At 36.5% G+C, this 23,294-nt stretch overlaps 1 protein-coding gene across 3 annotated transcripts in view; it reads left to right on the top strand.

Moving 5' to 3' along the window:
* The window catches only part of LOC114030625 (transmembrane protein 65-like), a 49,094-nt gene that overhangs the window by 12,032 nt on the left and 13,768 nt on the right, over positions 1–23,294 (top strand). Inside the window, exons 2-4 of one of the 3 annotated variants that reach the window (XM_027845478.1) lie at positions 14,405–14,500; positions 15,991–16,035; positions 22,599–22,666. In XM_027845478.1, the coding sequence (XP_027701279.1) occupies positions 14,405–14,500; positions 15,991–16,035; positions 22,599–22,666 (209 nt within the window). The remainder of the gene's footprint in view (positions 1–14,404; positions 14,501–15,990; positions 16,036–22,598; positions 22,667–23,294) is intronic. The other 2 variants (XM_027845479.1, XM_027845480.1) reach the window with 2 other exon arrangements.

Raw genomic sequence — 23,294 nt, 5'->3', positions numbered from 1 at the left:
TCCTACTCCTCACTGGAACTTTTTCTTCCTCAGACTTCTGTAATACTGTCTTCCCATTCTCTTAGCAAAAGATCCAGCCTCATGCTATACTGTGAAACCAGAAGCCACTTGCTTTGAGCCTTCTTTTCATCTAAAAACTCTTTTATGTTCTCTGTTTTCTCCTTTATTGTATTCTCTGAGTTTACTCTTCTCTTTCCATTATTAGTGCCTCTAAACCATTCCCTTCTATTTCCTCTGCTAGACTGCTTCCAAAATCATATCCTCCACCTAATCTTTAAGTTCTTCTTACTTGCTACTTATTTCTTGTTGCAGTCAGGAAACTGTACAGGTTTTCTTACTCTTAAATAAGCAAGTGAAAAATCCACTTTCATTTGACCTCCTGCTATTACCTCAAGCCACTAGCCAATGTCTCTCCTTTCACAGCCAGGATCCCTGGAGAAAGCTGTCTGTATTTTTTGCCTTTCAGTTCTTCTCTTTTTCACTTAGCTCTTTGCAGTCTGGCTTCTGACTTCATTTTTCAACTGAAATTGCTATCTTAAAAATTACCATTGATTTCTTAATTGCCAAATCTGAGGACTTTTTTTTTTTAATCTGCATCTTTCTTAACTTTGCAATATTTGACATTCTTTGCCACCCTCACCTCTTGGATACCATCTCCTCCCTCAATTTTTGTGACACTATTCTGTCTTGGTTCTCCTTCTACTTATATGACCTCTCCTCAGTTTCTTTGCTAGATCATTATACATATCCTGCCCTGTAAAAATGGACATCCTCCCAACCTTTGTCTTGGGTCTTCTTTTCTCTCTTTAGGCTCTCTCTCGGTGATCTTATCAACAACACTCGCTGGTTCAATAGTCATCTCTATGCAGATCTTTTCCAAATTTGTCAATCTGGCCCTGGTCTCTCTCCTGAGCTTTAGTCCTGCAATGCTTTAACTGGATGTCCAGTAGACATCTAAAACTCAACAGCTCCCATTATTCCCAACATATTTCATGGTTATACTTCAAATCCCTCTCTCTTCTAAACTTCTTTATTTATGTTGAGGGTACCATCACCTTTTTAGTAATCAGGTTCAGAACCTTGGAGGCCTCTTTGACTCTTTACCCTCATTCATCCACATTTCTAAGAATGCCAAAGTTTGATCATCTCTACCATCTGTTCCTTTCTTTCCACTCACACCATGAACACCCTAGTTCAGGCCCTTATTTCCTTTGTCTTGGACTTTGACAATATCCTTCCTGCTTGGTCTCCAGATCTCAAGTCTCTCACTCCTCAAATCCATTCAACACATGGGAGCCAAAATGATATTCTTAATATAGGTACGGCTAGTGGGCAGCTATGTGGCACAGTGGATAGGGTAGTGAGCCTGGCATCAGAAAGACTCATCTTCCTGAATTCAAATGTGGCCTCAGACATCTATTAGCTGTATGACTCTGGGCAAGGCACTTAACCCTGTTTGCCTTAGTTTCCTCATTTGTAAAATGAGTTGGAAAAGGAAATGGCAAGCCACTCCAGTATCTTTGCTAAGAAAACACCAAATGTCATTGAGAATCAGACACAACTAAACAACATCGTGACTGTGTCATTCCCTTCTTAGTGAACTCTAGTGACTCTCTATTACCTCTCAGATCATATACAAACTACTCTGGCATTTAAAGTCCTTTTCAACCTGACTGATTATACAATACTCTCATTTATTTATGGTTCAGCCAAACCAACTCATTTCCCTGAGTTCAGATCTGGCCTAGCTGTGTGATCCTGGGCAAGTCACTTCACCTTGTTTGCTTCTATTTCCTCATCTGTAAAATGAGCTGGAGAAGGAAATGGCAAACTACTGCAGTATATTTCCCAAGGAAACCCCAAATGGGGCCACGAAGAGGTGGATACGACTGAAACGATTGAACAACAACAAAACTGGCCTAACTGATTTTTCTCATAGATAATGTTCCCTCTCCAGTGTCTGTGCCTTTGTACAAATCATCTATCCTCTGTGCCTGAATTTAGCCCCTCACCTCCATCTTTTAGAATCTCCTAGCTCATCCTTTCAAACTCAATTCAGTTGTCACCTTCTACATGAGCCCTTGCCTGATTTCTCCCCTTCTTGTGCTGCTAGTTTCTTCCCTGTAAAGGAAAGCACGACTTTTCTGTTCATTTTATATTTGTGTTGTTTCCCCTTATAGAATCTAAGCTCTGTGAGGACAGGGATTGTTTTGTTTTCATCTTTGTATCCCAAATGTTTCACATCACCTAATAACATTTTTTTTTGATTGTAGGTCAGTAGGAGTTTTGTTGACCTAGGTTAAAAAAACAGTAAAACTATTTACAGGTGGTTTTTTTTTTTTAAGGATCTTTAAAAAGTGAAAAGGTAAAGTCTAGTTGCAAAAATAGAGTTACATAAGGTATAGTAGATTTCTTCAAAATATTCTGTTTAATTTTTGCATATAATACACTATATTTTTTCTAGTACCAATATAATACTAAATGATTTTTATGATCACATAAATTAAGTGGAATATATAAGTTGTATTTTAGTGCTAATGATTCCTTTTTAAGGCATTTGAATTGTTTTGTGATGAATTAGACTTCATATTTCTGTGGAGTCAGAATGTAGGAATCCTCATTGTTTACAGAAGAGGATTACAGTTTTACCTTATTCAAATGACTGAATTGTAGCAAAGTCTTTGATATACATTATATATATATATATAATATGTATAATAGATTTTTTTCAAAAAAGCCTTTGAATAAGCTTACACTTATTCCATCAAGTGTTGAGATCCCTTTATAATTTAAGCAAAACAAAACATACTGATGTTAGAAATACTTAAAGGAAAAGAGTTCATTGATCATGAAGTTTTGAACTTCAGTTCTTCCTGCTTATGCAGCAATTTCTATCCATAACTTTGTATTTTCATTAAACTTTATGTCTAGACAATGTTGTTTTGGGATATGCATTGTCCAATCTATCCAGTACAATTCAACAAACATTTATTAAGGGCCTGGCACTGCGCTAAGTGCTAGGGATACAATAATTAAAAGAAAGACAGTCCCTGCCCTCAAGGAACTCACAATCTGGTAGAAACAACACACAAAATGAGGCAGGAAAGCAGAGTGGAGGACGTGGGGGAGAGAGCCTGCGGTAACTGGTGAGGGGGCAGCAGCAGCATCTTGTTTGGTGGAGTTGAAACCAGGCAGAGCAGCCAGTACAGAGTGGCGAGAGACTTTTATCACTTAAGACATCATACAAATGAATTATGAGTTTTCATCTTTTGGACCAGTTGCTGGTACTTAAGGAAGCTTCCCAGTTATCATCTGATGTCTAGTTAATGGGTGATTAATTCCTTTTTTGGAAAGAAAGGATAAATTACAAAAAAGGATAAACTACATCTTAGTCCACTATTATTATGATGTGATATTGGTATATTTATGTTGTTTAAAAAATTGAACTATTGCTATTTTAATTTCCTAGCTTTGTTCTTGAGGTGAAAATATTAAAAGAGCAGTGATAGATTTCCTCTCTTAGTCTGTCTCATCTCTTATTCTTCTATTTTAGTCAAGCTGTATGGTTCTTTCTCATTCTTAATCATTGTATAGTACACTCTTCTCATGCACCTGGGACAACCAAATATCCTTCATTCTTCCACCCCAAGAACTTTAAGGATATTTTTCTTAAATTATTCCTGATTTATTTTAGGAAGAGCATTGTAAAAAGTGTGACTGTTTCTTCCTGTTATAAAACGGAACATAATATCCTACTCTGCCCCCATTATTTAATTTTGATAATTTTTGTTTAATATATTCTTAATGAATAGAATGGGAGTTTGAATAATTTGGATAATCAAGATGGTAATTTATCAGGCTCTGTGACCTCCATCAATGCCACTTAATTAAAGTCTACCTGCTTTCCATATCCCATGCCACACCCCCCCTCCCCCAGAATAGAACAATGGCCTCACAAGTATACTGATTACGTTCAGAGCCCCAGCTCTGTGGCTGATAAGGGAAAAGGGTAGTGTGGTGGATTGGGCTCATGACTGCACTGAAATGTCTGTACAGGGTAGGAATTCATAGTGCTGTCAACCCCCCCCCCCCCCAAAAAAAAGCTTTGGGGGAGATTAGGTACAGTAGCAAGCAATGCTGTTGTGGCTCCTTCCCTCAGTCACCCTTTACAATTTATTAAGCATCTATTATGAACTAACCCTTAGGTGCACCATGTGTGCCTCCCCCCCCTCCACTCCCCATCAAATCCATTAACATGTTGGTGATATGGGGTAGATAAATATTTCCTTCATGTTAAAATAGGAGTAGAGGTTTGAAATGGTATGACACAGATGTAAATCCTTTACTCACTAATCTAGGTACCTAGGTTATAACCAGCTTACTCAGAGCCTCAAAAGGTTGCTTCCTGTTGTGAACTCAGCTTCTGCACATAGATCTCTGGTTCTAATTAAGCTCTTTTGGATTTTGGCACCATAGGGAAATCTAAGTTCCTGATTTCCTGACCTGTCCAGTCTTTGGTTTTATACTTCCTTAGCTCCTATTCCAGTTTTTTCCAGGAGGTAGGGATTGTTTTGCCCCTATTCACTACCAGCAGGTCCAAGCCACCTGTGAGGAATTCAACATTTGCCAGTATAGGTGGTGAGGAAGTCTCTGTAGTGCGAGGTTGCTTGCTAATTTACAATAAGGTTAGAGTGCATACGGATAATGAGGTGCCAGAATATTTGTTTAAAAGTTACTAAAAAGATTTGGAGAAGTATTTTCACTAACATTTCTATATTTATAATCCGTTTTTGAGAGAGGTTTTTGATGTCTTTTTATTATTTTTCTGCCTTTTAAAATTTCTCATTTCATTCATTTATGCGTGTTTTCTTGCAATTTTAATTTCCATTTGTTAAAACTTGGTTGTATAAGCTACTTCTGCATGTCTGTGTTTTTACTTGGAAGTTCATTCAATTATATTTCTTGATTTATGTTTTAGTAATGTGCTTTTTCATTTTATCCTTTAATATCCTTTTGTTGTTGTGGGTCAGAGAATATACACAGTTTGGTAACTCTCTGGGTGTGATTTCAGATTGTTTTCCAGAATGGCTGGATCAGTTCACAAGCTTCACCAACAGTGCAATTGTTTTCTTCTTTTTTTCATCTTTGCCAGTCTGACCTCAGAGTTGCTTTGCTTTGTATTTCTCTAATCATTGGTGATTGGGAGCATTTTTCATATGCTTGTATGAAAACGTCTTAAAAGACTTTAAACTCTGATCAACTCTACAATAAATTGCTGATCCAAAAGAATGAAGATAAAACACAAGTATGCACTGTGTGGCATGTTCCTCCTGGCAGAAGGGTGAGAAACCTAAAATGTAAAATGAGATGTACATTTTTGGACATAGCTAATGTGAAAATTTGTTGTACCTCAGCATATATCTATGGACATCTAATCCCTCCACCCTTCATTTCTTTCTTGCACTTTGCTGCATTCTCCCATGCCCATCTTGACCCTTTGGTGAACCAGTTCAATTCTACTCTGTCTTCTCTCAAGTTCTTTGCCCCTTTATATCACCCATCCTGCCTTGCCAAGCTTGTGCCCTTAGTCACTCTGATTGCCTTTTCTCCTTTACGTGAGCTACTGAATGAAAGCACAAAACTACTGACTGGATTCATTACAGATTTATGTTACATAATGTCAACTGGGTCCTCACTGAAGAAGGCAATCCTTTTGTACCTCCCTAATTGACTCACTAGGGCAGCTACTTGGTGCAGTGCATAGAGTGCTGGGCCTGGAGTCAGGAAGACCTGAGTTTAAATTCAACCTCAGACACTTATTAGCTGTATGACCCTGGGCATGTCACTTTAATCTGTTTGCCTCATTTTCCTCATCTGTAAAATGAGCTGACTTGTTATCCAGGTTTTACCCTTGACTCCTCACTTTTGTCCTCTTTATTCAAGTCCTGTCATTTCTACCTTCAAAATCTCTCTCCTATATATTCCCTTCTTTCATCTGATACTGCCATTGCCCTGGTGTAGGCCTTTATTGCCTTGTACCTGAACTATTGAAATAGTTCACTGGTTGGTCTCCTTGCCTTAAGTCTTTCCTACTACAGTCCATCTTCCACTCAGCTGTCAAATTGATCTTTCTAAAATCCAAGTTCCACACACAAAGCAATTCAGATTTTGAAGAGATAAGAAGAGGTTCCTTACTACACTGGAGCCATAGATTTTGCTGTTATCATCTATTTCCTAGTGAAATGTTAATTAGCTGGTTTAATAACATTAAAGTGCTCTAATCCTTCAAATTGAGGGTTCTACTTTGAATGGGATAGCCAAAGAAAACTGAAATATTCTCTGGGCTACCAAAACAATCTCCCAGAACATTTCCAAAATCCATCTCCCTATTTAATTAGCTGCAGCGACTTCCAAATGTAAAATCCTCAGCTTGGCTTTTAAAGCCTGACCCCTTCCTACTTTTCCACTTTTCTTATCTCTTAGACCTCTCCATCTACTTTGTGATCCACTGACATTGGCCTCTTGGCTGTGCCATGTGCTCGACGCTCCCATCTCTTGACTGAATGGAAATTTTCACTGGCTGTCTACTGTGCCTGGACCTTTCTCCCTCATCTTCATCTCTTAATTTTCCAGGCTTCCTTCACACGTCATTTAAAATCCCACCCTCTGCAAGAAGCCTTTCCTAGTTCGCCTTAATGCTACTGCCTTCCCATTGCTGATTGTTTCCCATTTATTCTGTGTAGATATCTTGTTTGTACATAGTTATTTAAATTTACATGCTGTGTCCCCTGTTAGCCTGTGAGCTCCTTGAGAGCAGAACTGTCTTTATATTTCTTTGAGTGTATTTGGTGCCTTGTATATAGTAGGTATGTTTAATGAATGTTTGTTGACTTGACTACTGAAGGATTTGTTTTTCATGTTTGTTTTTTTAAATTTGCTCAGTTGGATTGGAACCCAAGAGGAGTAAGAGGAACAGATTAATAAAAATACTTGTTATTTGAAAATTTTAAAAATCGTTAAAGGGAAACTTTCAAGGTGTATACTGGATTCATTATGCATTTAGCCTAGTTCTGTCTCTTGTACCAAAAGTGGTGAAACCTTTATACTTGGTGCCAGCTCTGGCTTTTAAATTGATCTCATTTGGCCTTCAGGGAGATTGTTTTGGTAGCCCAGAGTATATTTCAGTTTTCTTTGGCTATCCCCATTCAAAGTAGAACCCTAAATTTGAAGGATTAGAGCACTTTAATGTTATTAAACCAGCTAATTAACATTTCACTAGGAAATAGATGATATGGTATAACAAAATATGGCTCCAGTGTAGTGAGGAACCTCTTCTTATCTCTTCAAAATCTGAATTGCTTTGTGTGTATTTTTCTAGCATTCTTTTTATCTCTTTCCTTGTGTTGCTTCTTTGTTTTTCCTTTTCTCCCCCTCTCATTTTATTGGATTACTGGAACAAAAGAAATATGAAAATAGAAAGATATATTGTATGTAAGGGTATATGTGTATGAGAGATTAGAAAGTTTTCCCTTAAATTGAGTTTAAATCTGCTTCACTGCGTCTTCTATTCTTTGTTCCTACCTACCCATGCCATTCCGCCATTTGTGTTCTGAATCCACTACATTTTGCTATCTCATATCACTCCTTTTTGTCCATAGGAATAGCTTGAGAAAGTTGCTTTCCTGAAATCCAGGTGAAGTGTGTCTATTTTATTCTGTCTCTTGATCTACTAGTTTAGTTAGCCTGTCAAAAAATTGAAATGACCTTGGTCTGATATGATTTATTTTGATGAATCTATGCTGGCTTTTAATCATTACTGCTTCTCTAAGTGTTCACAAACTGTCCCCTTTATTAGTGTATTCTAAAATTTTGCCGGTAGTTAAAAGTGTAATTCTCTGGTTTTCAGTTTGAAGACTTTACCTTTTTACCTTTTTTTTTAAAAACTGAATATGGTGACTTTATTGATGGTGCACAATATAGGACTCTAGGCTTCTCCCCCCCCCCCCGACTATAGGGGTGCTTTGGGGCGAAGATGTGAATGGGACATAGGATCTCCATTATAGGAACATATGTTAGGGATGTGGGCTTCCCATTTGTGGAACTCCTTTTTTTTGACTGGGGATGAAGATCCATGGCTTTCCGCTTGACTTCTTGGAGGCCATGTAGATCATGAGGTTCAGTATAAATACAGTTGCTGTAGCTATACTCATTGTTATACCAGGAAATGAGCTTGACAAAATGGCAAAATTGTAACATGTTTCTTTTTCCACTACTGAAGCATTTTTACTCTTCCCCAGAGTATTTGAAGAATCGTACATGGAAGCTCAGCAATCACATCTACAGATTATTTTAGTTCCCCAGGATATAGTGTATCTGGCCTTGGCAACTTGAACTTATTGAAGGTGGTGTTTATTTATCTTTGTTTTTTATTCCCTTTTAAACATTCTCTTCCCTCTCTACCCCTTTCCCCATCCCATTCCAAATATTTCCTCAGCAGGAAAACAAAAAAACAACTCAGGAACAATATAAGACCTTATGAGTTCAACCTTTTCACTCTCCTACCCTTGTCATCCCATCTACTCTGAGCACTGGACCTATGACTTTGGTCTTCCTCTTGACCATAATGTGCCTAAAACAAACAAACAAACAAACAAAACCAAATCATCCTCTTTCATGATTTAGGCATTTGTTCCCAACCTTGGATTATCCTGGGTTTTAGGACTCTTGGGATTTCTTACATGACTGTGCTATTCTTGTATATTTGACTTCAATTCCTTGCCCTTGCTTCTGTGTTCAATACATGTCTTTTTTTATTTTTAATTTTTAAAAATTTTTTTATTTTTAGGCAGTTGGGGTTAAGTGACTTGCCTAGGGTCACACAGCTAGTAAGTGTCAAGTGTTTGATCTGAGGTCGGATTTGAACTCAGGTCCTCCTGATTTCAGGGCTGGTGCTTGATCCACTGCGCCACTTAGCTGCCCCCACTATACATGTCTTTTTAAAAGTTGAGTTGGTTAATAAGTTTCCAGTGAAGTCACACAGATTTCTTTTCCTCCTCATTGAAATAATTTTTTCTTATATAGGATTTTATTCTTGAGTAACTCTGTTGGATAGCCATTCACTCTAATATATCAGTCCTTTGGATCCTACCTATCCTTTAAGTGGATCTTTTTGAAATTTGATTTCTAATATGTCAGATTTTGCATAGATTTTCTTCATTATGAGCTCAGTAGTGAGTAGTAATTTACCTCCAAGATTCCTATAATTTCTACATCATCAGTCAGTTCCTCTTTGTTGATCAGGATCATATCCAGAATAGCAGTTCCTTGTTTCTTCCTCTGCCTTTTTAAGGATGAAGTTATAATTAAGTGAAGTTCAGAATTCCTTAGCCCATCTGCTTTTAGGGAGGGAAAAGGAAGGTGAACAAGCATTTTAAAGCATTTACCATGTGCCAGGTACTGTCTACTCACTTTACAAATATCTCATTTGATCCTCACAAGAACCTGGGGAGGTAGTTTCTCTTTATTATCTTCATTTTACAGATGAGGAAACTGATGCAGACAGAGTTTAAGTGACTTGCTCAGGGTCACATAGCTGGTAAGTGTCTCAGGCCAGATTTTAACTCAGTTCTTCTGGACTTGAGTCCTAGCACTCTACTGTGCCACCTTGCTGCCTAGGTAGAGAGAAAAACATTCTCCAGATAATTGAAGTTCCCTAGCACTGCCACTTCTTGCTTCTCTGCTATGTTTATTTTGTTTCTCAAACTTCTCATTGATTTTTTTCTCTCCAGATGAGGAAATTCAGTTCAACTAATCTTTTATGAAGTACCTGCTATCCACAAGATAACACACAAGGTCCTGGGGATGTAAAAATAAAATTTGTTTGCTGCCCTCAGTTTGCTTACATCCTACTTTGGGGTATTGGAAGGAGATTGTTTGGTATATGAAATAAGCATGATACCATATAGTATATGATGGAGGCAAAGGAAGAGATCTTGACAAAATGTTTGAAATTTAAGGAGGAGAACATATTCACCTGTGGGATCAGGATAGATTTCCTATTCAAGACAATCCCTTTTAAGCTGAGCCTTTAAGACTAGCTGAGCCTTTAAGATAAATTGAGCCTTTAAGAGATAATCTGAAAGGCAAAAATGAGGAAGGAGTACTTTTTTGGCATGGGGGCCATGATGGAATGTATGAAGTGGATGATGTGAGTTTTGGAAACACCACCTACTTCAATCTGGAAAGACTATGAAATACAAAAAGAAGAATAATGTGAAGCAAAGTTGGAAAGTTAGGTTGGCACATCTAGTCCAATCCCCTCATTCTGTTGATTGTTGAAGTCTTTAAATGCCAGGATAAAGAGTTTGCCTATTAGAGCCATTTCCTGTTGTGCTGACAAAGGCTTTTGAACAGACTAGACTGTCTTTTAGGAAGATTATTTTGGCTAGGATGTGAAAAATGATCTCGATATGGGGAGAGGTTGAAGACAGGAAATAGGAAGCTGGTGTAGTAGTCGAAACAGTAATAATGAAGGCCAGAATGGGGTGGTGGCAGCATGAGTAGAGAGAAGGGAATGGATATATAGTGATTCTGGAGAATTAGTAGGATTTAGCATCAGTAGGATATGGGGGTGAGAGTGAAGGAAAAGTCAGTAATGATGCCAAAGTGACCTTAGGGCCATTGTAAGAGGGGCAGGTTTAGAAAAGAAGATGAATGCAGAATGCAGAGTTGCTATAGGAGTACACAAGTGGAAATATCTAGTAGGCAGATGGAAATGTAGGACTGAAGTGCGGAGGGAGAATGAAAGTGGATACATAGATTTAAAAGACATCTTTTTTCTTCCTTGTATGGTTCTATTTGCTTCATAACTACTTTTCAAATGTAGCTACATTGCTACTTTAAACTATTGATTTAGAAGTGATATAGAAATGTATAGAAGTGATTGAACTGAAAAGAACAAAATTAGATGAGGCATACTCAGTCTTGCGTGGAAGGAAGATGACTGTAAAGGAACTATTAAGTGGGTTGGAGGATCAGGATGGGGAAGTTTTAGAAGCCCAGGGTAAACTTCAGAGAGGCTTAGTGACTTGAGGTTACTTAGCTAGTGAGTGGTAGAACCTAAGTCTTTTGTCTCCAAGTCCTTTGCTCTTTCCACTCTTTCTTTAAAAAGCTAATATATGCTCATATTTAAAGAGTTCAAATATAGAAAAGGTAATTAAATTATTTTATGTATCTCCAAAGGGTAAAGCTAGGACAAATGGGGAGAAGTTAAAAAGACAGGTTTTGATTTGATAAAAAGAGTTTACCTATCTGGCTGTCTGGCAATCTCTGCTTCACAAAGGAATGAACTTCCCATTGTTGGATTAATTGCTTGTATTTTACATGTTGCTATCCAGTTACGAAGTACTTTGGCTATCAATAGCCTGGTGAGATGGTAAGTAATAGTAATAGTCCTGTTTTAGAGAGAAGGTGATTGAGACTCTGACAAGTAAAGTCACTCTTAAGGAAGCCTCTTAGCTGATGAAATTGTAGAACTAGCAATCAAATTTCCGTATTCTTGGTTACTACTACTACTACTACTACTACTACTACTACTATTACTACTACTACTAGCTAGTATTTATATAGCTCTTTAAGGTTTGCAAAGTGTTTTAAATCCCATTTTCTCCACATAACAACCTTGGGAGGTAGGTGCTATTATTATTACAATTTTGTAGAAGAGGAAACTAAGGCTGAAAGAGGTTAGTGATTTGCCCAGGATCACACATTAAGTGAGGTAAGATTTTAATTTGGATTTTCCTGATTCCAAGTCCAGCACTCCAGTCAGGGTTCCATCTAGTGGCCTAAGCACAGGTTGTCTGAATATATGTCAGGGATGTTGCTGAAGACATTGCAGAATAGGAAGAGACTTCCGGCCAGCTGACCCCTGAAGTTCCCTTCAGTCCCAAAGGTTGAAGAGGAATTTAGAGTTCATTTAGTCCAAAGCCTTTATTTTACAGCTAATAAAACTGAAGCCCAAGTGATTTGGCCAAAGTCACACAGTTGGTAGTAAACAGCAGAGCCAAGATTCTGTGATTCCAAATCTAGTGTTCTTTCTCTATACCTCACTAATCCTCTGTATTGAATACAAAGCATTATTTAATGAAGTGTGTCTTTTAAATAGATTATCTGTTCTCTGATTTCTAATGTTAATTTCACACCATCTGCATCAATAGAGGGAGTTTCCACACTTGGTGTTCTCTACACTAATGAAACCACAAATCTGGCCCCCAAAAGTTTCATTTTGAATATAATATAGTTCTAGTGTGACACTGTTACTGAATTACCTGCATATTTTTCTCTGCACCTCCTTATTTGGAGAAGAAAATTAAGAAATATGTTTTTCATTAAGTCTTTTCTCCCCCTCTTCCCCTTCCTCTTCTTTCTTCTAACACAGTTACTTTTCTGCTTTGAAACAGCTACTGAGCTGCCAGCAAAAAGGCTTATTAAAGCAGAAAATACTTTGTTTCTCTAGGGCATGCGGGAGCTTAAATTGAAGCGACATGCCTTTGAAGGAAGTTGGGATAGAGAATCGATCATAAATATTTGTTCCGCTAACCTGGCCTGGCAGCTTCTCACCTTATCTTTGTCTTTCTCTCACCTTCTTTGGACTTTTCCCCTTCCTCCCTGCCTCAGTATGCTTCATTTCTTTCCTGTGTCCTCCTTCTCCTGCCCCTCCCCTAACCTTACCTCTCCTGCAGGTGAATGTAAGCTTCTTGAGGGCTGGGGCTGTTTTGTTTTCATCTTTTTATCTTTAGTGTGTAGCACCATACCTCCCCTATAGTAGGCACTCTACCAGTGCTTTGTAAATTGAATTGAATAGGAAGACTTAAATAATATTATCATGCAATTGCTTGAGTCTTTTTTCCTGAGAGTAAAGGCTCTTGAAGAAACTTGAAAGAAAAGAAGTCATTACCTTTTAGTCACTTACATATCATATTCCCCATTTCTCTCTCTCTCTCTCCCTCTCCCCCCCCCACTTCTCTTTTTGTTGAAGTTCTGCCACTGATTACTATAGATAAATCTGCTCTTTAGAAAACAGAGATGAGAGTTAATGAATGTTCTTCCAGAGAGAGGTGGACTAGGATCCCTATTCACATATAACTTAGTTCCTTATTGCCCCACACCCCCTTTATAGTAGAAGTACCAAGGAGAAATTGTTTAAGTATAGTGTTAGTAGTATAAAAAGATCAAAGACAGGAAAAATAAAGAAGTACTAGATCCTAAAACTCTCAGTGTATAATATATTTTAGAACTGAGCCCCTCTAAAGTTAGTATTTGTTTATTATCTTCTTTACTCCTGTGTACAAAAATCACTTTAGTTTTTCTTGGATCCATTTCAGCATAGATTACATCTGTGACTGGTCTGTCTTTAGGCCATAGTATAGAATTCTAGTACTTGTTTAATCTCTAAGTAACACTTATTTCTGTTGTGGGTTGTATGTTTTCCAGTTTTTGAAATGGAAGATAAAATCAGTTAGGGTTGGTTATCAACTAGGAATTAAGTAAAATATTCTGAAGGTTTTTTTTTCTCTTATTTGTTAAAACAAACAAAACATTCAGCATACACAGGATAGTTTATGTATAGTATTCAAATCTTCAAAACTTAACAATGTAAATTGTTATTTTTAAAAAGTTATACTTATGGATTCAACTCTAATAGCTTACTTTAAATGCCTTGTTGGGCCTGTAGATAAGCTTAGTTCTTGAAGGCTGTGCCTATAGACCACTAACTCTGTGGACTGTATCAAACAAAAAGACTTCTGGAACATGTCAGTGACAGGTCCACACAGTTTGTAAAGGCTTTGCACCAGATTGACTGCAGGGTGTTGAATTCTTTGGTCTCAAAGACGCTCTACTAAGTTGTAGCAGTTTTGCAATTGGAGGTAGGACCCACACTGATGAAATCACAAATCCTTGAAATATCTTTGAATTTATTCTAACTAAATTTCTTCCACTTAATTAGAACTCATCATTCTGCTTGCTTACTATTTCTCAGCAAGTACTTTAGACAAGAGACAGAATCTATTCTAAATCATGGCTTTGTTTCACCTGTATGCCATTTCACCTTTGCTTTATCTTCCTTGCAGTATTTATTCCCCCACCCCCACCCCATCTTTGATTTTCCTATTGCCTTTGTTTCTCAGATCTTTATGTGTAGTGGGAAAGAAGAAAAATAATTATTGGAGTGACGTCTCTTTACTACTACACATTTATTCATAAACCTGTCCCTTACACCTTCTTTTCACACAGTGTAGAACACATTAATGTGTTTGTTCAATATTCAGGCAGTTTGAAGAGATGGAAGCCAGGGGCGCCATATAATTCTTATTCCACTGGGAAGGTCGTGCTTATTGAATTTTAGGTATTCCAAGAAGTTCCAGTCAACTGACAAGGACCTCTCCTCACAGTGTCAGAACTGTGGTGATGATGAGAGTAATGCAACTAACAGATAGTGCTGGTATGTAACCCCTTATTTTGCATGTTTATTTTACCAGAAAGCTATATGGACTACAGGGGTAAATTATATTTTGAAAAACATATCAGAAGAAGTATTTGCATGTCTTGAAAGTAGGTTGTGGTGTACTGGTAAAAGAGAACTTGTAGGGAATAAAATCTTGTTTAATTCCAAATTCTGTGATGTCCAGTGTATTTCTAACATTAAAAATTATATTTCTAGTTTGGTTTCCAACTAATTTGGTAGCAAGTTGACTATTGGTGAATCTCTTTGTACCTTCTTATGCGTAGTGATATTCTTATTCTTAGCGAAGTATGAAGCCATAAATGTTATATTGCTTCTTTATTGTGCCTTGTAATATGTAATATATAATATCTATCCTATTTAATTTTTACTTGAATTCTTTAAAATCTGGCCTTATCTGAAACTAAGTGACTATATTAGAAAGATCTTAGCCCAACTAGTATCTTTTCTGTTTATGATGTTTTTTATTACATTGTAATAGATCTACTTTAAAACAGAGTTGAATCTTTAAAAGAAGATCATGAATTTAACACAGTTCTTTCATGTTTGTTCTAAGATCATTCTTTTTCTTGTTGGTAGATGGATAATATGGTTTTTATCTATCATTGTATAACTGTTTTGAACTTATAGCTGGTGAGATCATTACTTCTTTCAGAGTAGACAGGTTGCTGCTTTGCTGGTATAGAGTAATCATGTAGTTTTTATATTTGATGATAATATTTTAAACATTCCAGCTTTTATCAAAAGGAATTTTTTTATAATTTTCAAATATGTTTTTGTAAACTAGCATATTTGTGCTGTTACTAGAAATGTTAATTAGCACTTGTAACTTTTTCAGCTCTTTGAACAAAGCTATTTTGTTCCTTATTGTCCATAAACGATTCTTTTGGTTTCATCAAGGTAAAAAAATAAAAGAAAAAAACCAAGGCATAGGGCACAGATCTAGGAATGTTACTGCTGTTATAAATTATTTTAAATATATTCCATGGCTGTTTTTAAGGTTACCTCAAAGATCTGTGTTCTTTTTTCATAAATGAAAGGTTCTTTTTTTAGAAATGTATGAAAAATTGCAGGATAGCTTTTAATGTAGACATATATTTTATAAATCATTAATATCTTCAGATCTAATATAATTGTGAATAGTTTGTGGTGTATCTGACACTAATTGATCAACACGGCTTCTTCATATTGTAGGTGACCTCAATAATTAACCAAAGGTCATAGAACAGGGTAGATCTGGGATTATTCTTATTTACTAGCCCTGTGAAATTATCATTGTCATTCTGGTAATAATAATTGTCTTTAAATAATATATGTAGCTGGTTAAGTGAAATGTAGCATAAAAGTAAATTCAGATTTTTTCATCTTTTGTAAATTCCTGTTATTAAAAAGAAAATGTTTCATACAACATTGAAATCAGAAATGTATGAAAAAGTAACTAATTGCATCATATGCTTTTTCCCCCATAGAAAAATTGGAGGCCCCACCACCTTCCCAGGGACAGCTGAGATATGGTAATAGTTCTATAAATGTTGAATGTGTATCTTTTAGATTTTGATGGTTTTATTTAGTAGTAGAAGGAATTTTAGTGAATTAAATATATACTATGTATATCATATGTATGTACTTATGGGATATGTACTGATTGTACTGATGGACAAGGTCTGTAATCCTTGTTAAGAAATATCACAATACTGTGGAGCATTTTATTGATAAAACTTGAGTTTAAAATATTTCAAGTATAATAACTATCCTTTGGAAGGGAAAAAAAAACTGCTTTGGTGGTAGAGAGTTTTTCAGTTCCCTAGGAAAAGTATTTATTTGCTCTTTTGGTTAATAGATCCATCTTTTAACGAGTTAGGAATCATAGGACTTGAGAATATGAACTGTAATGATAGGTAGACTGTTCTTTGATGGGTATTGCTTCCCCCAAGCACTAGTAAAGAGAGTGTTGGAGTGAGCTCAGAGCATTAAGGAAAGCCTCCCAGCACAACAAGCTTATGAGTCAAAGTATATTATTGTATGGAAAATATTGAAGAGTTGGTTTTAGGAAGGTGGGAACTGGGATTTAAATCTCGACATTAGGCTCATAGTTGCCTTGGGAAAGATGCTTATTTCAAGTTTGATAACGAATTTAGAAAGGTTAAAATTTTGAGTTAAATATTGAATATTGCTATAACAGCAACTATTACTGAATTATTGAATGGCTGTTTTTCCAAGGGATATTAAAGCACTTCTTATGACTTATGAAATCCATTTATTACTAGACTAAATAAAAGGGTTAATGGAGTGCAATACTTTGAAACGTAGACATTCCGTTTCACAGTTCTGTGCTTTTGCATAGGCAGTCCCCTTTGCCTGGAATGTTCTCCTTCCTCACCTTTGCCTAGTAGAATTTCTATTTTTCTTAAAGGAATAGTTTAGGTGTTATTTCAGTTTGTCAACAAATAAGCATTTATTAAGTGCCTATGATGTGCCAAGGCACTGTGCTAAGCACCAGGGACACAAAGGGAGGCAAAAGACAGTCCCTGCCCTCCAGGAGCTCACATTCTAAAGGGAGAGACAACAAGCAAACAAATATGTGCAAACCAGCCATATACAGGATAAATGGGAAATAGTTAAGTGAGGAGGCACTGGAATTAAAAGGGGGGTAGGAAAGTTCCTGTAAAAAGGTGGGATTTTATCAACAGCATTGTGTGATGATCAACTATGAATGACCCTCACTTCTCAGCAATAAAATTATCCAAGACAAGTACAAAGGACTCCTCGAAGGAAAATGCTATTTGTATCCAGATAAAGAACTGATGGACTCAGTGCAGATTAAAGCATATTTTTTTCACTTACTTTATACATTCTTGTGGGTTTTTTTTCTTTTGATCTGTTTCTTCTTTCATAGCTGTGACTAATATGGAAATATTTTTACATGATAGCACATGTGTAAACTACATCAAACTTGCCTACCATTTTCAGAAGAGGAGAGGGGAGAGAGAAAAATTTGAAACTTAGAGTCTTATAAAAATGAGTGCTAAAAATTTTCTTGACATGTATCTGGGGAAAAATAAAATACTATTAAAAAAAGAAAGTGGGATTTTAGTTAGGATTTGAAGGAAGCCAGGATGAGGGAGAGCATGGTAGGCATTGGAAGACAGCCAGAAAAAAGTGCCTGGAGCCAAGAGATGGAATACCTTGTTTGTGGAATAGAAAGGAAACCAATGTCACTGGATTAAAGAGTATGTGTTGGGAAGTAAAGTGTAAGAAGACTGGAAAGGTAGGAGGGACTAGGTTAAGGTTATGGAGAACTCTTAATGCCAAAAAGAGGATTTTGTATTTAGGAGCCACTGGAGTTTATTAGGAGGATGATGTGGCTGGACCTGCACTTTAGGAAAATTACTTTGGTAGCTGAATGAAGGATGGGTTGGAGTGGGGAGAGACTTGTGGCAGGTATACACACTGGTAGGCTATGTGGTATTATAGTCCAAGTATGAGGTGATGAAGGCCTGCACCAGCGTCAGAGGAGAGAAATGTAGCAAAGGTGATTTCAACAGGCCTTGGCAACAGATTGGATTGGGGCTGGGTGAGAAATAGTGAGGAGTTGAGGATGTCCTCTACATTGTAAGCTGAGAGTCTGGGAGGATTGTGGTACTCCTGACAAGTAATAGGAACATTTAGAAGTAGAGAGGGTTTAGGGGGGAATGATAAGGAGTTCAGTTGGACATGTTGAATTTAAGATGTCTATTGGACATGAAGTTTGAGATTTCTGAAAGGCGTTGGAGATAGGAGATTGGAGGTCAGTAGAAAGTTTGGGGCAAGAGGGGTAGATTTGAGAATCGTCAGCATAGAGATGGTAATTAAATTCATGGGAGATGATGAGATCACCAAGTAAAGTAGCATAGAGGGAGAAGAGAAGAGGGTTCAAGATGGAACCTGGGGATAGGGGGACAACTATAGTGAGATAATGTTGTTTGGATGATGACCCAGCAAAGGAAATTGAGAAGGAGCAGTGGTGAAGAGGTTTACCCACAATTCCCAGAAAAATCTTAAAACTTTTAGATTGCTTGTAGACTCACTTATCTCTTTGACGAAAGGAACCTGGTTTCAGTTTTGTTTACCAGTCCCAGGAAACCCTTAAAGTTTTAGAAACTGCCCTTTGAAAGCAAACTTCCCCTTCCAGCTCCCTTCATTATCTATTCTCATTGTCTGTTCAAATCACTCAGACATTCCAAATGGAAATTCTCACCTGGACCCTTTTCCAAAGGGTCCACCTCCCCCATCAACTGGCTTTCCCATTGTTTTGCCTTCCTGGCCATTCCCACCCTTAATCCTAGCTAGGCGCCAGTGTTCCTTTTGCCGCAGCTTGCTGGCCACCCCCATCCAGATCTCCCTAGACCCCTCCTCCCCTCACCCCAAACTGCTTGGCCACTCCTTGGACCCCTCCTCCCGTCACTCCAAACTGGATGGCTCCTCCCTCAGTCTGTACTTAAGGCTCACCTTTCCCCCATTCTGATGCTGAGCTGTTCTCAAGCTTAGAAGCTGAGACCCCTCATGCCCGCCCTGATGGGCGTCACCTGACCTGACCACCCTAGGCCCAGCCCCCACTCATACTCTGAGTTTTCTAGACTGCCTCATGCTGCTCTTTCTTGTGAGCATCACCTGACCACCTTGAACCCCATTTAGATCACTGATGTTTGGGGTTCCTTTGGAGTCTGGCCTATGTGCTTATCTTTAATAAACTTTCTCTGGCTGCAAGAAGATCTGAGTTGAATTCATTCAGGCAGATCCGCGCCGTGATTTGGGCTTTTTTCTACGATCTTGGGGTGCCTCTGTGCATCTAAGAGCACCCCAAAACCCCCCCTTCAGTGGGACAGGTAGCAGGAGAACCAGGAGAGAGATTCCTTTCTATCAAAGGCTTTTTTTGATTCCCTCCCCCCACCCCAGGAGCTAGTGCTCTCTGCTCCCCCCTTCCCAGTTTACTTTGTATATACTCTTTTCTGTATTTTGTATGTACTTAATGGTATACAAGTTGTCTTCACACCCTTCCCTTCCCTTCCCTTCAAGTTTGAAGGCAGGATTTTTTTTTCCTTTAGCATCTAATTCTGTTTTAACACATAATAGATGCTCAATAAATGACAATTGAAATGAGTAAGATATGATAATGGCGATTCTAATTCTTTTTTCCCCTTTCCTTATCTCTCTTTCCTGTTCTTCCATAAAGTATTGTTTACCAAAATGAGTAACTACCTTCTTTTTGCAGGTAGTAAGGAAGTACTTTCCCCAAACATTTTGTATTTTATCTTATTTTGCATTATTAATAAAACTTAAACTTCTATTAAAGGACAACTACCTTGATTAGTAAATATAAAGATATTGTACAGTTAAGATTTCAAAGCCACCCTATGCTATTTTGCTTTTTCTTGATAACTATTTTTAGGTGGAGGGTAATTCTGATTCCATTTTAAAATAAATCTTAACTTACTGATCCTTTCTTAAACATTTAAAAAATAGATTTTTATTGATATCTTTTTTAATATTATCTTAATTTTTTTTTCCTGTCTACCCTTCTCCCCTCTCCCAGAGAGACATCCTTTATACCAAAAAATATTTTCATTAAATGTTAAGATATGTATATGTAACTATTATAACTCTATCTTGGAGATTCAGATTAAAGCACAAATTATAAAATATCCTATGTAAAGCAGTTTCACCTATCCATAAATTTCATAGTTACCTCATGTGGGCCTCATCTCTCCATATAACGAGATCTTTTTCATGAAACGTTTGGGGATTTTAGTACTTGCTTTGGTACTGCTGATATAGTTAGTATAGTGTATTGGTGTTTAATTGTCAATAACTAAACTAATTTATTTTGTTCTTTTTATAAGAATTGTAGTTCTTATAAAGTTCTTAAGTTCATCTGTCAGTCTCTTTTTCTGTCCTCCTTTCCAAACCTGTCACTCATTTCTAGCCCGACTCTATACTTCTTCTCTGCTCCTCTCAACTCTTCCTCCTGTCTCCAAAAAGGTTCAGTTGAAGAAACTATAGAAATAGGAACAATGGGCTTAAGTTTCATAGTAACAAACTTAGATTTGAAATAAAGAAAAACTTCTAAGAATTAGAGTTGGCCTCAAAGTGGAATAGGCCGCCTTCTTAGGAAATGGCTTCCTTCTTGTTGGAGATTTCGGACAGAGGTCTCCTGACCACTTTTCTGATGTGTTGTAGGATGTCTTCTCTTTTTTTCGATAATAATTTGGACTAGATGGGCTCTGAGTTTTCTTCTAGCTTTGAATTCAGTGATTTTGAGTATTCCCATTTATAACATGGATTCCTTAAAATGTTAATACTGAAATATTGAGTCTAGTTAAGGAAGATGAATGATTAATGGATCAAAGCTGGGTTAATTTATAGTTCTGTAATTGAAAGAGTCTCTTCTACTGCTTTGAAGTTTGCTATGTTGTTTATTAAATTTTTATCATCTCTGTCAGCTTTTAGTATAACTAAACATACTGCTTAACTAAGGTATATTTTCCTGTCATTTCTACCATAAGCAGATCATGAGAAGTAGAACATGAAAAGAAATTATAGTTAGGTTATGATTCACTGTTTTTTTCCTCGTCCTTAAAATCCTTGGTAGTGGCCGTGAGTAAGAAGTTCTTTTTACCATTTGCGTTTAGCCAAAAAAGATTTTCTTTTTTTGCTACAAAGCTTACCACAGTGAGAGCTGACATATAGGATTCTGTTAAACTTGAGTTAACAGGAGTTAACAAGAGTCCTAAGAGCATTAAAACATACCACATAACTCCTTTGGCTATCTTTTGGCTTTGCTTTGTAAGGTAAGGGTTTTTACAGTAATTTTATGAAATGTCATTAGTTGAACCCATATACTAACTGCTCCTTGTCATATGCTATCATGTAAAATTTGTTTCAGTGGGGTACTGTTGACAGTTTTCCCTTGATGTTAATCTTTAGGAAAAACAACAAATTAAGACATTGTGAATTTAGAGGGGTTTTTTCCACTTTATTGATCAGAGAGCCCCAATATAACTGCTGTTATTATTTTTGTAAATTGAATAGTACAAACTTCTGTAGAATATTAGAAAGATAGGTATGGCACAGTAGACAAAGCACACTATCAGATATTTAAAATTCTATTCCTGACACTTATTAGCTATGTGATCTCAGACAAGTCACCTCATTTCCCTATACCTCAGTTTCCTCAATTGTAAAATGAAGGGATTTAGAATAGATAACTTCTGAGGCCACTTCTTGAGTGATTTTGTGATCAACCTCTATGTGGGTATTTGTTTACACTGGATAGGCCTCAAAACCAGCTTCAGATTAAGGTGACATCTGGATAGTTGCTACCTTTGGGTAGGGATCCTATTGCTTTCCCTTTAAATACAATAGTAGTTGCTATAGTTACATGAACTAAGTTTCTGGGTATTGATAATAAGTTGAGAGAAAAATTACATATTTGGAAGGTCAATGTTTATGACTTGTGTGAAGTTACCAGTTTCTCTTGATATTTTGAATACTGTCCTTTGTTTATCAGAATCATTTTACTTGGGTTTACTGATTTCGTGGGTTATCATTCATTACTAAAGCTTACATTTTTTTCCTAATTTTGAAATAAGTTTAATTATATCTTTATGTATGAGAGAAACAGGTTACTCCTAGTAGCATTGTGACCAGGTCAAACATGGAAAAGTTATTTATCTATTTGTTATTTTTATTTCTTCTATAAGTGTGTACCTGTTATGTTTCTATCAGTATAAAACACACAATCATAGTAAACAAATCTTTTTTACATATTATATATATACAATGTTTAGAAGAGTTTGGAGCTTTAGTATTGTTTGTGCCTGTTAGGCACCATGACTATAAATATTTATTAACTACTGTTTCATTCTGGAAATGACAGAAATATTGTATTAAACATAAACTCCATGAGTTTCAAAGACTTTTGGAAGACTTGACCATATGTTTTTCTTTTTTTTTTTTTTCCTTTTTTTGTGCTAAAGTTGTGGCAGCCTTAAACTATATAAGGTATTTATTGCTTTTCTGTTTTTTTGATGTTTTTCAGTATTCATCCACAATGCATTACCTTTCGTAGGGTTTGGCTTTTTGGATAATGCAATTATGATTGTTGCAGTAAGTTCCTTTTTTTCCCCCCCACTTCTTATTTAGTAAAGGAATTAATATGATCTTAAACATTTTCTTGTTCATTCATTTATGAAGTTTTAATTTATGTATTGAAAATATATTATTTTGCTTATTATATTTCTTAAAAACTGTTTACCTTAGTTAAATTTTAAGAAATGATTCAGAGGAAACATTTCACAATGTAATGTGCAGCATTGATTATATCATCAATTTGGATTGATTAGGTTTATATTTTCAATTGCTTCTTTTGTGATTCAAACTTATTTTGAATAGAAAAAACTACAAATGTGTATATGTATATACTGTGCACATATGTACATACATTTGCATATATATGCATAAATATACATATTTTCTGATGTTCTTTAGAGATATATACAGATAATTCTTAGTTTACAAAACAGGTTTGTATTTTAAAAATTTGTACATTTTCCCTTAAAGCATTTTACATGACCTTACTTGACCTCATTTGACTTTCGTAACAACTCTTGAGGTACTACAAATATTATCCCCATTTTACAGATGAGGAACTGGAGATTCAAGGAAATTAAGTGGCTTAACCCATAGTCATACAGCTAGTAAGTACCAGAGGTAGTATTTGAGCCCTGGTCTCTCC

This window comes from Vombatus ursinus, unplaced genomic scaffold (assembly GCF_900497805.2).
Source record: "Vombatus ursinus unplaced genomic scaffold, bare-nosed wombat genome assembly UNPS02014973.1, whole genome shotgun sequence".
NCBI classification, from domain to species: domain Eukaryota; kingdom Metazoa; phylum Chordata; class Mammalia; order Diprotodontia; family Vombatidae; genus Vombatus; species Vombatus ursinus.
Note: the sequence above shows the minus strand (reverse complement) of the source record. Positions and strands in the feature narration are given on the sequence as shown.